The 13,562-nt window shown below is 39.7% G+C and overlaps 6 protein-coding genes across 15 annotated transcripts in view; 3 read left to right on the forward strand and 3 right to left on the reverse strand.

Moving 5' to 3' along the window:
- The window catches only part of LOC108656572 (uncharacterized), a 34,032-nt gene extending 31,142 nt beyond the window's left edge, over window positions 1-2,890 (forward strand). For 6 of the 7 annotated variants that reach the window (XM_089260807.1, XM_089260814.1, XM_089260799.1 and 3 more), the window contains 4 exons: window positions 61-365; window positions 433-619; window positions 675-933; window positions 1,006-2,890. In XM_089260807.1, coding sequence (XP_089116933.1) covers window positions 61-365; window positions 433-619; window positions 675-933; window positions 1,006-1,189 — 935 coding nt within the window. In that variant the 3' untranslated portion in view covers window positions 1,190-2,890. The remainder of the gene's footprint in view (window positions 1-60; window positions 366-432; window positions 620-674; window positions 934-1,005) is intronic. The other variant, XM_018108745.3, reaches the window with a different exon arrangement.
- Window positions 2,678-4,883, reverse strand: LOC108656585 (FERRY endosomal RAB5 effector complex subunit 3). The gene is made up of 3 exons (XM_018108775.3): window positions 4,477-4,883; window positions 3,095-4,418; window positions 2,678-3,038 (listed from the first exon to the last, which is right to left on the reverse strand). Exons 1-3 carry the CDS (start codon window positions 4,646-4,648, stop codon window positions 2,918-2,920), a joined length of 1,617 nt encoding a protein of 538 aa, XP_017964264.1. The 5' UTR covers window positions 4,649-4,883; the 3' UTR covers window positions 2,678-2,917.
- A 295-nt stretch (window positions 4,884-5,178) lies between these two features.
- On the reverse strand, window positions 5,179-10,232 carry Hrb98DE (Heterogeneous nuclear ribonucleoprotein at 98DE). 4 transcript variants are annotated; one of them, XM_018108802.3, is made up of 5 exons: window positions 10,047-10,232; window positions 9,393-9,870; window positions 7,919-8,392; window positions 7,522-7,612; window positions 5,179-5,423 (listed from the first exon to the last, which is right to left on the reverse strand). In XM_018108802.3, exons 1-4 carry the CDS (start codon window positions 10,095-10,097, stop codon window positions 7,536-7,538), a joined length of 1,080 nt encoding a protein of 359 aa, XP_017964291.1. In that variant the 5' UTR covers window positions 10,098-10,232; the 3' UTR covers window positions 5,179-5,423; window positions 7,522-7,535. The 4 variants fall into 4 exon arrangements, with proteins under 4 accessions (XP_017964291.1, XP_017964300.1, XP_017964284.1 ...); XM_018108795.3 differs by lacking the exon at window positions 5,179-5,423 and adding an exon at window positions 5,720-7,054; XM_018108811.3 differs by lacking the exon at window positions 7,522-7,612 and having other exon boundaries at window positions 5,193-5,423.
- A 201-nt stretch (window positions 10,233-10,433) lies between these two features.
- Noa36 (zinc finger protein 330 homolog Noa36) lies at window positions 10,434-11,565 on the forward strand. The gene has a single exon (XM_018108691.3). It carries the CDS (start codon window positions 10,549-10,551, stop codon window positions 11,467-11,469), a length of 921 nt encoding a protein of 306 aa, XP_017964180.1. The 5' UTR covers window positions 10,434-10,548; the 3' UTR covers window positions 11,470-11,565.
- Window positions 11,566-11,593: 28 nt separating this feature from the next.
- Window positions 11,594-13,553, reverse strand: LOC108656544 (cyclin-dependent kinase 20). Its single transcript, XM_018108680.3, has 3 exons — window positions 13,129-13,553; window positions 12,541-13,076; window positions 11,594-12,483 (listed from the first exon to the last, which is right to left on the reverse strand). The coding sequence occupies exons 1-3, from the start codon at window positions 13,327-13,329 to the stop codon at window positions 12,276-12,278; spliced, it is 945 nt and encodes a 314-aa protein (XP_017964169.1). The 5' UTR covers window positions 13,330-13,553; the 3' UTR covers window positions 11,594-12,275.
- On the forward strand, window positions 11,648-12,317 carry Polr1H (RNA polymerase I subunit RpI12). Its single transcript, XM_018108703.2, has 3 exons — window positions 11,648-11,837; window positions 11,900-12,122; window positions 12,185-12,317. The coding sequence occupies exons 1-3, from the start codon at window positions 11,648-11,650 to the stop codon at window positions 12,207-12,209; spliced, it is 438 nt and encodes a 145-aa protein (XP_017964192.2). The 3' UTR covers window positions 12,210-12,317.
- Window positions 13,554-13,562: the final 9 nt, after the last annotated feature.

Here is a 13,562-nt window from a genome sequence, read left to right on the forward strand (position 1 = left end):
GAGAAATTCTAGACGCAAAAGTATATTGCTTTGTTACTAAATCCCTTATCCTCCATTTAGATGAAGCTAGTAATCCCAATGAAGCAAAATTCCATGCCAGCATGCTGCGCTCTCCGGACCAGCCGCCGGCGCTGCCCTTGCACCAAAACCTAGCTCCGTACCCAGCACACGCCTCAGCTTCCTCGGTTTGCTCGGCGGCCACCACTGCAACGGTGCACAATGGCAGCAACTTGCAGGCTCTGAATGCCTCCAGTTCCACGCACAGCTCGAACAACTTTTATCAGAACACAATGCAATCGGATACGAGCAGCTTGCACAAGCGCAAGAGCGTCATCTCTAGTCAATCCACGGGCAGCAGCAACGATGTGAGTTTCCCTATACGTCAAAGAAATTTTAATTTCTTACTCTTTATATTTGTTTTCGTATTTTTAGCAGGCGCCGCTCACCTTCACTCAGCAATTGCAGCGACAAAGCAAGCTCAGCTCACGCAATCTGATGGTCAACTCGAAGCATGCCTCAAGCTCTGGCGCAGCGGCTCACAAATCGAACATGAATGGCGGTGCAGGCGCGCATCAGCGCCACTCCCAGGTGCTGCCTGATCTCAACGAGCATCAGCTGGGTAAGTTATCATTCAATTTCATAATAAGTGCAACTAATTATTATTTCCATCACAGCCAGCAACATGACAAACGAAGCAGATCTGTATGACATGGAATGCATGTCACCGTTGTATGCCACGCCTCCACACTCGCCCAGTAGCGAGCTGAGCTCACCAGGCCAGCTGCCAGCATTGAATGCGTTTGTGGATGATGATCGTGCTGGTCCCAGTGGTGGCAGCTCGAAGCCCGGCTTGCCCGATAATCATTTTGCCCGGGATACGCATATGCGCATAATTTTGGGCAACCTGAAGGAGAATCAGGCTAGCTCATCGAGGTAAGCTCTTGCTGCAGATAACTTTGCCTGAATCCTCGTGCTAATTGTTTTATTCTTCTCATCAAAAAACAGCAAGAGCAAGCGCAGTGGCGTCTCAAGCAATCCAGCAATGCGACTCATTCGCAGTCGCTTCGACTCAGCTGCCCAACTCATCAGGCGCACCAACAATATGCTCTCCTCCAGCAGCAACCAGGGCTCGTCCAGCATTGGTGTCAAGTCGGGAACCTTTCAATGGCGCAAGGAGAGTCAAATGTAAACCCAGTTGCGCCGACATAGACATACACTTGCATACTCAATTAGACAGTAGCCCGTTCTTGACTTCATTGAGTTTATACTTTATATAAAAAAGTATTTGTTTTTTTGTGATAGTTTCAATTTTAGTATACACACGTATTATGTACTCTTATTTCGATAATTAAAAATACGTCTAGACCTATTGCAAGATTGTAGTTTAAGGCACGCGCAAAGTATTAAGCTGTGTAGATTCATCAACGATTATAAAGTATTTCCCTACATTTTGGCATGCTATCGTAGACAACTCCTAAATAGTAGCATCTAAATTAAACATATTTCATACAATTATATTGAACTTTGGCTTGCCGAAGATTAAATACTCTTGCAGATACACAACCCTGTTGTAGATCACTGAAAATGTCCGTTTGTAAACCACAGAACTGATCTCTAATCACTCTACTTATCATCGCGATATAGAGAAATATTTTAAAGATTTCTATACAATTGTATTTTCTGCAAAGGTATTACAAAAGAGAAGAAAAGAAAATAACAATCAAATACACACAAGTATACAACCGTTTCATTTTTATAAAAGAAAATTCGTTTACATGTCAATGGGATATGCTATGCCGAAAAAGCAAAATAATTTTAATTTAGATTTTTTGGTCGTGCGACCAGGCAAATTGTGAGCGCCATAATATATAAACCTAAACGATATTCGAAAAATGGCTGAATAATATAATTTATTTTATAACTAGCATTAAAGCAATTGTGGCATATGAAACTGAGCTACGAATGAGCATATAATAATGCTATTATGTCAATTTTATAATCATTTTTTAAGCTTACCACCTTTTCTATGGCATGTTTTCATCAAACACAAGTTGTATTTTATCGTCCCAAAAACACAAAAAATGTGACCCGTTCCTGTACTTATTAAAAAAATCACACACACACACACGTACTCATATATTAATAACAGAAACCTATAAGACCTGTAGACTTAATACACTGATATATTAACCAAGTTTCAGATGGAATATTTTCCGAAACTCTATCTCTCACTGCAAAGCAGCAAAACATACGCAGACACAGACAACTATACAACGTACTTGGCAAAATCCAAAAAAAGTATATAAACAGCGAACTGTTGATTAAACAGATACATTATAACGTAATTTATTGTTAAATCAAAGTATATATATATATATATATATATATATATATATATATATAATAAACATATATATGTATACATATATTTATTTCACGACATATTTACAAGTTAACAACCAGCAGAGTTATTCAAATATTCAAATTAAACATAGATAACCGAACAACCCACACATACGAAAATGGACACAAATAGCATGACGGGGTCTAATGAAACCAAAGATAAACATTTAAATTCGGAAGGAATATACATAAATAACATACACACTCACACACACACACACAACTACACATAAGATTACCTAAACAATATATATGTATTTATACAAAAGTAGAGTTGTAGTTTGCAAAACGGTTGCATTGAAGTTAAATTATTATATTGATGAAATTGGATACAGGAACATTTACAGAAATTCTGAGTGTGTTTTTAATTTAAATAACAATTTGCGCGAAACCACATGAAACGAAGCATATACATATTTAAATATAAATTATACGAAACTGAATAAAGTGTATATTCATATATAAATAAATTAAAAGTCTTCAAATATTTCACCTGGAATGTGTTTATGAAAAACTATTTGTTATTATCAACAAGTATCTTTGGATTGGCGACACGAAATACATTTGGCACCATTCCAGCTAATGTCGTGAACAGTTCCTCGGATATATCGTGGGGCAGCAACAATTGCAAGGTGCTGAGCGAGAGACATGATTTAATATCGTATAGGTTTATAGGATTAACAAAACTCACCTCAACTCCGCACCACCCCAAGAGGCAGATTCAATCATAAAGCCCTTGGCACATTTGAACACGAGCTCTGCTCTTCGGATACACCACGGTACGGTCATGTCCTCGCTCATCTCGTGGCGGAGCAGGGCTGGAATGGTTAACGTGGTTATGTCATGACGACTTGCCGTCTTAAGAATGTTGCGCAAGCCAAGTATGACCGGATGACGTGAATTTATTTCACTGGGGCTGTTGATGGGCTCATCCGAGATCAAGTGAAATATGACGTGTGATTGGGAGAGATTCGAATGTTTGGTTATATAAAAATCGCCCGTCTTTAGCTTGGCCACATGCTGCTTAATAGGCGAAGAGGTGGCACTACCTTCAGTGCTGTTGCCACTACCGCTACCACTGCCACTGCCATTGCTGGGCGTACTGCTAGTGTCACTGGTGCTAAGAGCGCGGATCAGTTTCTCGATCTTTTCCAGCTGCACATCCATTTGATCAAAATGAAATTCCGTTGATCTGTTAGCATTTTTGATAATGCTCTTATTGGCCTGTGCCTGTATTGAAGGAGTCAGCACTACGACGCCACACAGTGAGCTCGAGTAAAGACCCAAAGCCATGTTGAGACCATTCAGATTCTCATCCACATGCAGAGGACTGCACAGGTCCGTCACATTCGCGCTAAGTATTCGGATGTTGTGCATATGCTTTAGCTGAGATCCCAGATGTATTGTAAAGCTCTCCTCCATCGATGGATGCTGCGACACAAACATGGAGGAGCGATTGCCCAAGGGAGTGGATACAGGCGATACCTGAAACATTTGGCTAACTTGACTGGTGATCCAATCGCGGTACTCGTTTTTCTGATGACCCATCATGGCTTCTAGCTCAGATTCATAGCGTTTCCGAACAAAGTTATGAGTTGTATACTGCTGAGCCAGCAAATTGTTAATATCCTGCGATGTTGTAGTTATGTCGAGTTGATTGATTTGGCTATCCATTTCCTGTTGCTGAGAATCTTTCAACGTTTCCACTTCAGAATCCATATGATCGGTCATGTCGGCTATGACCTTTGCATATCCTCGTTCGCGCTTAAGAATATCCTCCAATGAAGAGGAGTGTACCAGGCGATGGAAGCTCTGAGCAAATATGTCCTCATCGCTTGGACCAATGCGATCCGCGAATTGTAGCAGTTCCTCCTTATACAGACGTTCTGTATTTCGCACAATGGCCTCTAAGTCCAGCTCTTCATTGGCCGCTTGGTTAATTAACTTTTCAGAGTAGTCGTCATAGAATTTTTGATGTTCTCGGTCAATAAACATCTGCAGTTCTTTCTGTAAATCTTTTGGGGGGAGTGTCGAATAAAATTTTGTTTAATTTTACATGTGTATGTATCTTACTTATGTCTTCATCTAAATATCTCATCATAGGATCCATTTGGGCTAAAAGCTGTGTAACCAATTCATCAATGCTTTCATCCTCAAAAGGAAATGAAATATCCAGCTTGGCTACACAATCTTTACCCGCATAGTCCTTGTAGTTGTACACAAACTGGACGATACTGGTCCCCATTCTAAGTTATTCTTCTACGCCGCCTAAACGACTCTGAAAATCTAGATTGGCTAACGCGGCGTTCGGCTATATATTTTTAATGCTTTAGAATCTGCAAGTCAATTTACGAAGCCCTCACAGTTAGCAATCGCGGTTAACATGATGCAATTAGAGATGTATCACTGTTAAGTGACTCGATATTTCTTATCGTGATTTAAATCACGCCCACCGGCCATGCCCGCCGGAACAAATTACCAAACATTGTACTTGACAAACATTTAATAAGAAACAAAAAAAACTTATTGTATATAGTATATCCACTTCTACACCAGATTATTAATTGCAGCTCCTCATATTTAAGAGTCCGACCGCACATTTCCAATAGCTATCGGCCTAACATACGATAGTAAAATGTTAATGAAAACAGCTGACAGTAAATTAACTAGTGTGTACACACTGAGCCCAAATAAATATGCCGGTCAAGAAGCTCGGTATAAAAGAAAAACACAACTTGTTTTTAATTTGTATTGTTTATTGAGAAGAGAAAAATTAATTGAATATATATTATTATGTCCAAAAGCCGGCACGGTTCCATCCGCTAGAGTGAACACCTGAAAATTACACTTCTGTTGAATCGTTCAACAACTTACCCAAGTCGACCGACCAATCCGAGAGTTGCCGCAAAAGTTCAGCACCGCCGATACAATTGCAAGTGTTGTGTCGATTGTCCGTTCTGTGGCTGAGACTGTTAGCTTGGCGACCGTCATTTCAGCGCTTTGCATTACTTTTCAGCCAACTTGGAACAAAAATTATAATATACAATTTTAAATGGTATTCAAAAGTTATATACCGAGTGTGCAATCCAAATGAAAATAAATATAGAAATAATAAATGAATAATAAAGGTGCCCGCCCGCAACAATTACTATCGTATTGGCATACTGACTCTACCCGCTTACTTGCCTCTTTTAACTTACATTGGAATGCATTCTGGCACCTGCTTTGTGCTTGCTTTGCTGCTGCGCCTTGCTTTTTACCTGTCCTAAACAAATACAAGATTTAAGCTATATACGAATAAATATCAAGACTAGGCTTGAACTAAACAACGGGTTTGATTTGGTTTTTGGTATTTTTTTCTTTTTCTTTTTTGTTTGTCAATTTTACATAAATTCATTGCTGTATTTTATATCTTTCTTTGCTACATTTAGTGTAAATTTTGTTAACATATTAAAAATCCTTAATTGCGCTGACCTCTGAGAAACTGCATACAAACTGCTACAAGGTTTCGATTACAATTAATTGTTGTTCATTTGGTTAAAACTAAACATTTGGAGATAATTTAGTTCAATGTCGTCATAGTCACTTACAAAAAACTAGCACAGTAGCTCCTCCTCGCTATGATATTTGTATATATATTTGTAAATATATTATTTATTGCTAAGGCAGCACGCGGCTCTTGAAAAAGTGAGCGCACGCCCTACGCGTTTTTAAAATTATGAGAACTTAAGCCTAGAGAAAAGTATTAATACAATTTTTGTTTTTTAAATATAGATTTGTGTAAATTTTTGCACTGATTATCAGAAATTTTGGGCGGCAACCATTCAACCATTGGGGGCTTCGCTTGAATGTAAAATTAAGCATCGGTTGCGCCCTGAAGTTTGTTTTTTATTCTTTTTTGCGTTTGTATATACTAAGTTATTTTACTGAAGGATTCTTGATAAACAGATGTGGCTACAAGGATACATAATCATCTTTGAATTGTTTATGGTAAGCTTTTTCTTTAGCTGCACAACTTAAATGTTGTGACGTTTCTAGTTTACAATGATCCTTTTGCATTAATTTTAGGTTGGCTACAAATTGTTGAAATATAAATATTATGCTATTTTGAATATTGAATAGGTAGGTAGGTAGGTTTGACGAGTGTGAGTAGGTTGGTTGAATCAATTATCGTAATATCGTATTGTAACTGTGCAAATTACTCTTATTGAATCCTGGTCAGCTGCTGTGTACGTGTACTCTGCTGGATGCGTATGTGTGAGGGTTCGCTGCTGCCGCTGCTGCTTACTTCTCTTCTCTTCTCTGTTCACTTCTGTCTTCTCTGTATTTTTGTAAGTTCTGTTAAAACTCTGCTGCTGTTGCTGCTGCTGCTGCTGTTGTTGCAACTGCTCTCTGAATAAAACGCACCACACACATAACACACACACACATTCACAGACTGATCTGCTCTGTACTTGTACTGACTTTGACTGAACCAATCTCACACGACTGCACTGCACTGTTCCTGATATTTATCTTCTGTCATGCTTTTGGTATTGTTGTTCTCGGAAAACTTCTTAGGTATATGAGTTGTTGCTCATATCATTGAATTGCGTATCGTTTACTTGACTTTGACTTTTGGGCATAAACTGAGCCACTGCTAATTTACCACCTATAAAATGTCGATAAATGAGAAACGTTATTTAAATCAATTGGTGTTAAGCATTCCAACATTACTTAAAGGTTTTTTTCTAAATACGTTTATAGAAATAATTACTTAAAAATATTAGTTTTCAAAGTTCAAGAGTTTTTTAAAAAGAAAATGTTTTCAAGCTTAAATATTTGACTCTTATATGCTGGTTAGAAACTACTAGGAAATGCCAATAAAATAAGATGTCTATATTTAAAAATGTATATATAGAACACAGGAAACCTAATCAAATCGTTTGTGAAATCATGTAAAAAAATATATTTATATTTATATATGAATATACAAATATACATATCATATGTACATGTATATATATGACTATATAAATATACATATTGATATAAAGAGAAAATGGGTGGATAAGTTGGTAGGTTGCTTTTCAAAATTGTACTTGTTAGGTCCTTAACTAATTTTATAGCTATGCTCACCTCGTCTGGGCGCCTCAATATCTGCGGTTGTTGCCTCCACCGTTATTGAAGCCCTGATTGTTGCCACCATAATTGCCTTGATTTCCACCGCCTTAAAAAACACAAAAAGAACCCATATGCACTTTTAGAAAGTGTTTCAAAACTAACCTTCATTTCTTAATATAACTATTAACCGCACTATAACGTGTCTGCTGATTGATAAATTACATATGCCTAGCACAGCATAAATCAAAGTCTCTGCATGCATATTTCATCTTTTGTGGTTAAGCCTAAAGAGCTAAGCTCTATGAACGTTCCAATAATTCAAAATCTACACTGTTATCTACGTTTCTAAACCTCAGTTTTCAACTAAAATTGAAATGTAGATCGGTATGAGGTGTTTTTGAGTGAAGCTTACCTGCTTTGTTGCCGAAGTTGCCGCTCTGGTAGGGCTGCATGCGGTTGTTGCCAAAGTTGCCACCACGCTGGGGGCCACCGCTATAGCCCTGTTGATAATTTCCAAAATCATTGCCGCCATTGTTACCCCAGTTGCCGTTACCACCGCCGCCGCCAAAGTTGCCACCATTGTTTCCCCAATTGTTATCCCACGGTCCGTTATTTCCCCAGCAATTATTACCACCTCCGTAGCCGCCACCAAAATTGTTGTTGCCCCAATTGTCGTTATTACCGCCGCGATTACCCCAGTTTCCGTTTTGGTTGCCGAAGTTGCCACCACCGCCCATATTGCCGCCCATGTTTCCACCCCTATTGCCACCACCACCACGGCCACCCTGGCCACGACCACCACCACCACCGCCTCCCATTTCATTTTGCTTAGGCAAAGCCTTCTTCACGTCCACCATTTTGCCATTGAGCTGATGCTGTTTTTGCACTGCAAATAAACAAAAATAAGGAAGATGTGCTTAATTGTGAACTAAACGTACTAAAAGTAGGTACAAGAAAACGTAAACAACACATACTTTTTTGAGCCTTACTGTACAAGAACAACAGCATTTATAACAGCGAGATTTGTAATATTAATGATGAAACGCCGGGAAATTAATTTAAACTTAAAAGAGATATTTGTAACGAGGCTGCGTGTTACGCTGAGCTAGGATTTTAATGCATTCGCATAACATAGCTTAGCCGACGCTTTCATTATTCTCACAGCATTCACAAGGAAAAACCGTACAAGCGAAGGTCAAGCTTGTCAATTTGTCAGTGCTGTGTTGCTTTATCGACCAATTGTGGCACATACGTTTTCATCAGTTAGGCATTCTGAGTGCCTAACCAACAAAGATATAATATGTGCGAGTTTTCTCTTACAGTCAATGAACGCCGCACAGACACATCAAACATTGCTATGCGGAGCTGGGACTGTGAATTATTATTCAATTTATGGAATTCATTAAAATTTGGCTAGATAAGATCAAGCAAAGTAAACTGTAGCAGTTTGATTTCCTATAGAGTTCAGTGTGTGATGTGGTCCAGTCAGTTAACTTATATATATACAGATATGTCGACGCGTATAGAACTTACAATTGTATAACAGATTTAATGTAACGAGGCTGCGTGTTACGCAGAACTAGGATTTTTATAGATTCGCATAACATAGCTTAGCCGACGCTTTCATTATTCTCACAGCATTCACAAGGAAAAACCGTACAAGCGAAGGTCAAGCTTGTCAATTTGTCAGTGCTGTGTTGCTTTATCGACCAATTGTGGCACATACGTTTTCATCAGTTAGGCATTCTGAGTGCCTAAGCAACAAAGATATAATACGTGCTAAATTTATCTTACAGTCAATGAACGCCGCACAGACACATCAAACATTGCTATGCGGAGCTGGGACTGTTAATATATTGAAATAAAAATTATTGTCCTTTACTTACACACAACTTTGTCCACGGGATCGTAATCATCGAATTCGACAAAGGCAAAACCACGTTTTTTGCCGGTCTCTTTGTCCATGACAATGTTGATATCAACAATGTTGCCGTAGTGCTGGAAATATTCACGTAGGCTTTGCTCGTCATGATCGTCCTTCAATGCGCCCACGAACAGCTTCTTAACCGTTGCTCCTGCATTTGGCGAGTCAATGTCTTGGCGTGGCACAGCACGCTTGGGCTCGACGACACGTCCGTCGATCTTGTGAGGACGAGCCTTCTGGGCTTCATCTACCATGCTTGAATGCGAGTATGTAATGAAGCCGAAACCGCGTGAGCGCTTCGTACGTGGATCCTTCATTACGACCACATCGACAATTTGCCCCCATTTTTCAAAGTGAGCTTTTAAATTATCATCGGTGGTACGGTAATCAAGACCACCAATAAACAATTTGCGCATATGCTCTGGCTCAGAAATAGAGTCCTAAATAAAAATAAAATTCAAGTTTCATATCGATTTTTTCATCAAGCCAAACATAACCTCTACTCCGCTGACGCACATGCGAAAAATTTCAAAATGGCGGTCAACGAGCCACGCGTATGTATGTATCCATACATGCATACAAATTTACATATTATTAAAATGATTTACGGACTTACATCATCATGCTGTCCGTTAGAATTTCCATTCTGATCGTTGTGGCCGCCCATCTTATATATTTTTTCACAATATATATGTATATATAGTTATTTTCTTATAAATTCAAAAAACGACACAGCACAAACGCTCCACTCGCTTGCGTTGAAAACTGAAAATTGAAATGTAATGCTAGACTGTGTGGCCAAGTTTCACAAATGTCAATATACTTTCAAAGCAGTGTTGTGTAAGGCCTTTCTCTTTAGACAAAGTATGCTGTTCATAATTTATGTGATTCTATTAGAATAAAGAAAATTAAGAGAAACGAATATTATATGCTATAATATTTCATGCAATAGGTGTGAATAATAATAAAGACTATATATATATTTTTTTTTTTTTTGGTGTTTCGTAATGTAACAATACAATAAATCGTGCTTCAACAAAATCATCCGACTACCATTCATATCTTAACAAGTTCACTAGCTGTTATCGTTTTCTTTTTGAGTTCGATACACAGTCAGGATGCCAAAGAAGAAAACCGGCCAGCGAAAAAAAGCTGAAAAGCAAAAGTTACGTTTGAAGGAGATTAGGGGTCGAGAGATTCCTCTCGCTGATCTACCGTGCAATGCGCCAATGGACTGCGATAAGTGTGAGAAAAAGCAGAAGTCTCGTGCTTTTTGCTACTTCTGCCAGAGCGTGCAACGATTGCCCATTTGTGCACAATGTGGCAAAATAAAGTGCATGTTAAAAACTGGAGACTGTGTGGTTAAGCATCCTGGTGTTTACACGACTGGATTCCCTGGCATGGTTGGTGCAATTTGCGACTTCTGTGAGGCCTGGGTGTGTCATGGACGCAAATGCTTAACCACGCACGCGTGCACTTGTCCACTGCAGAACGCTGTGTGCTTAGAATGTGAGCGTGGTGTCTGGGAGCATGGTGGGCGTATCTTCAAGTGCTCTTTCTGCAATGGCTTTCTATGCGAAGATGACCAGTTCGAGCATCAAGCCTCTTGTCAGGTGCTGGAGTCTGAGAACTACAAGTGTCAATCATGCAATCGTCTCGGTCAATATTCGTGTTTGCGCTGCAAGACTTGCTACTGCGAGGACCATGTACGTCGCAAGGGCTTCAAGTATGAAAAAAACAAGGCTATCCCTTGTCCGAAGTGCAACTACGAAACGTCCGTTACAAAGGATTTGAGCATGTCTACGCGTTCTCACAAATTTGGCCGTCAACAGCAGGGCATAGGCAGCGATGACGAGGAGGGTTATGGTGGCTACTATGGGGGCTATGGTGCCAGTAGCAGCGCTGGCTATTCTTATGGAGACGATGATGATGACGAGGATGGCGAGGACGATGAAAGCGAAAGCGAAGATGACGATGAGGAGACAAGTGGCAGTGAAGCCGACGAGACTGCAGAAGTTGATAAAAAAACGGACAAATAATTCAAATTGTATAAATAGATACATTTATGTATATATGTTTTAAATTGATGAGCGAATTACATAAATCATTTACTGGCAAAAGAAGCAAATTATTTATTATTCAATGGTTTTTATATAGTGTAGGAATTTAGTAAAAGATTGGTTGATACGCGCAAAAGGTGGCTGCTATGAATGAAGAATGAATTGGTTTATTGCACATTTCACAACACTGGCCACTTGCACGTGCGACATCGACTTGTTTTGTTTTGAAATGGAAGTTTTTAATAATCGTCCCGGATTCTGTCCGTCCTGCGGATCTATCCTGCCACCACTGCAAGTCAAAGGAAACGTATTTTGTTATAACTGTAAACAAGAGTTCTCCCCAGATGGTAAGCTACGGGTAGCAACTTAATCTTGTGGAGTTTCAATCCAATTCATGTCTATTTCACAGTTTACATAGGGGAGACATCCGAATATACAATACACTTCAATAGCTTCGATCCCAGCAAAATTTCCAAAAAAATTACTCAAAAGTCCGAAGAAACAGAAGCAGATGGCCCTGTTGTAGAGCGCAAGTGCCCCAAATGTGGCAATGACAAAATGTCCTATGCCACATTACAGCTGCGCTCGGCGGACGAAGGTCAAACTGTGTTCTTCACGTGTCTGAAGTGCAAGTAAGTGAATGGTTGAAGATAGATACAACTCACCTATGCTTAACTACGGACTTTATTTACAGATACAAGGAATCAGAGAACTCCTAAATGCATAAACTTAGCTGTTAGTCAACTAATTGTGTAAATACATATAACTTATATTAGTCAAAATAATTATGTTCGACGGCCTGCAAAATAAATGTAGATGGAAACGAATATTTTGGTATGTCGTCCATTAGTTATAATATAAGGACCTACCTCTGTGGCTTTAAGTCGATTCTTTGGATTGTAAACGACCAAATTGGATACCAAATCAATTTCAACGGCATGTGTGCAGCTTGGAAACAAATTGTTCCAATGTATGCCCACCGAATTGGGAAACCTGATAGAAGAAAAGATATCAATATCACCTGAGGCACAAAACAAATCCCCATTTTACCTTATTTTGCTGTAATCGGGCAGTGACGTTAACTCTGGCCATTCGTTTAGACGGGGACTGCCCAACGTTCGTATTATTATGGCCAGTTGTTCGATATCCGTCGTGCCTGCAAAGAGCGGTACGCCCCGTAGCATTTCGGCCAGCACATTACCGCATGCCCATAAGTCAACGGCAGGTCCGTACTTTTGACTGCCCCACAGTATTTCGGGTGCGCGATACCAGCGAGTAGAGACCTGTGGCGAGTACAAGCGCGACTCCTCATCGGGAAAGTAGAGACGTGCCAAGCCAAAGTCAGCAATTTTTAGGACATCCATATGGCTGATCAGCAAATTAGCTGGTTTGATATCCCTGTGCATAATGCCCGCCTCGTGCAGATAGGCCATACCCTTGAACATCATCAGGGAATACTTTCGCACCTGCTGACGACTCAACGGATTCACCTCACTCTTCAGTCGACCGTACAGTGTGTCGGGCATATACTCCAACACCAACGAAAGACCCGTCAGATCCGGATATATTTCAATTATATTTAGTATCTGAAATCATTTAGTAGATATAAAGCTAACATACTTTTAGATCAGAGCTTACATATTCCGAGTTGCACAATTGAAGTGTTTTGATCTCGCGCAGCGTATTCAACGATATGTTGCCGAATTTGTTTTTCAATGCCACCTTTTTGATGGCCACCTCCACATTGCGCTGCAAGTCGAGGGCCTTGAACACACAACCGTGCACGCCTTCACCAATTTTATCCTGCATTTTATAGCGACTGGGCGCATAGTCCTCCATGATTTAAATTCGCTAATTGAGTGCAGCTCTTCACAATTTTTTTTCTTTAATATTCATTCGTTTTTCGTAGCCCTTGGCAACGGTCATAACAGTAAACCAAACAGTCGTTACCCTGCGAATAACGCTAACAAAACAAAAGTCCGTCCACTTAGCCACCTGTTGTCAGGTTGTTTACGAAGTTTTTCCCAGCTCGTTTAGAATGCGAACTGAGGCCCAAAACGTGGACTGTCAAA

This window comes from Drosophila navojoa, chromosome 2, assembly GCF_054131105.1.
Source record: "Drosophila navojoa isolate 15081-1374.11 chromosome 2, UAZ_NAV_1.0, whole genome shotgun sequence".
NCBI classification, from domain to species: Eukaryota; Metazoa; Arthropoda; class Insecta; order Diptera; family Drosophilidae; genus Drosophila; species Drosophila navojoa.

Coding starts and splice junctions, on each gene's coding strand:
- Hrb98DE (XM_018108786.3), bottom strand. CDS start 10,097: ATGGGCGGCCACAACGATCAGAATGGAAATTCTAACGGACAGCATGAT. Junction 9,871..10,046: donor CTAACGGACAGCATGATGAT/GTAAGTCCGTAA, acceptor ATTTTTATTTAG/GACTCTATTTCTGAGCCAGA. Junction 7,055..7,918: donor CAACTTCGGCAACAAAGCAG/GTAAGCTTCACT, acceptor GACATTTTATAG/GTGGTAAATTAGCAGTGGCT.
- LOC108656544 (XM_018108680.3), bottom strand. CDS start 13,329: ATGGAGGACTATGCGCCCAGTCGCTATAAAATGCAGGATAAAATTGGT. Junction 13,077..13,128: donor AATTGTGCAACTCGGAATAT/GTAAGCTCTGAT, acceptor AAATGATTTCAG/ATACTAAATATAATTGAAAT. Junction 12,484..12,540: donor CCCGATTACAGCAAAATAAG/GTAAAATGGGGA, acceptor TTCTTCTATCAG/GTTTCCCAATTCGGTGGGCA.
- LOC108656585 (XM_018108775.3), bottom strand. CDS start 4,648: ATGGGGACCAGTATCGTCCAGTTTGTGTACAACTACAAGGACTATGCG. Junction 4,419..4,476: donor ATATTTAGATGAAGACATAA/GTAAGATACATA, acceptor TCCCCCCAAAAG/ATTTACAGAAAGAACTGCAG. Junction 3,039..3,094: donor TGGGGTGGTGCGGAGTTGAG/GTGAGTTTTGTT, acceptor TCTCTCGCTCAG/CACCTTGCAATTGTTGCTGC.
- Noa36 (XM_018108691.3), top strand. CDS start 10,549: ATGCCAAAGAAGAAAACCGGCCAGCGAAAAAAAGCTGAAAAGCAAAAG.
- Polr1H (XM_018108703.2), top strand. CDS start 11,648: ATGAATTGGTTTATTGCACATTTCACAACACTGGCCACTTGCACGTGC. Junction 11,838..11,899: donor ACAAGAGTTCTCCCCAGATG/GTAAGCTACGGG, acceptor TCTATTTCACAG/TTTACATAGGGGAGACATCC. Junction 12,123..12,184: donor TTCACGTGTCTGAAGTGCAA/GTAAGTGAATGG, acceptor CTTTATTTACAG/ATACAAGGAATCAGAGAACT.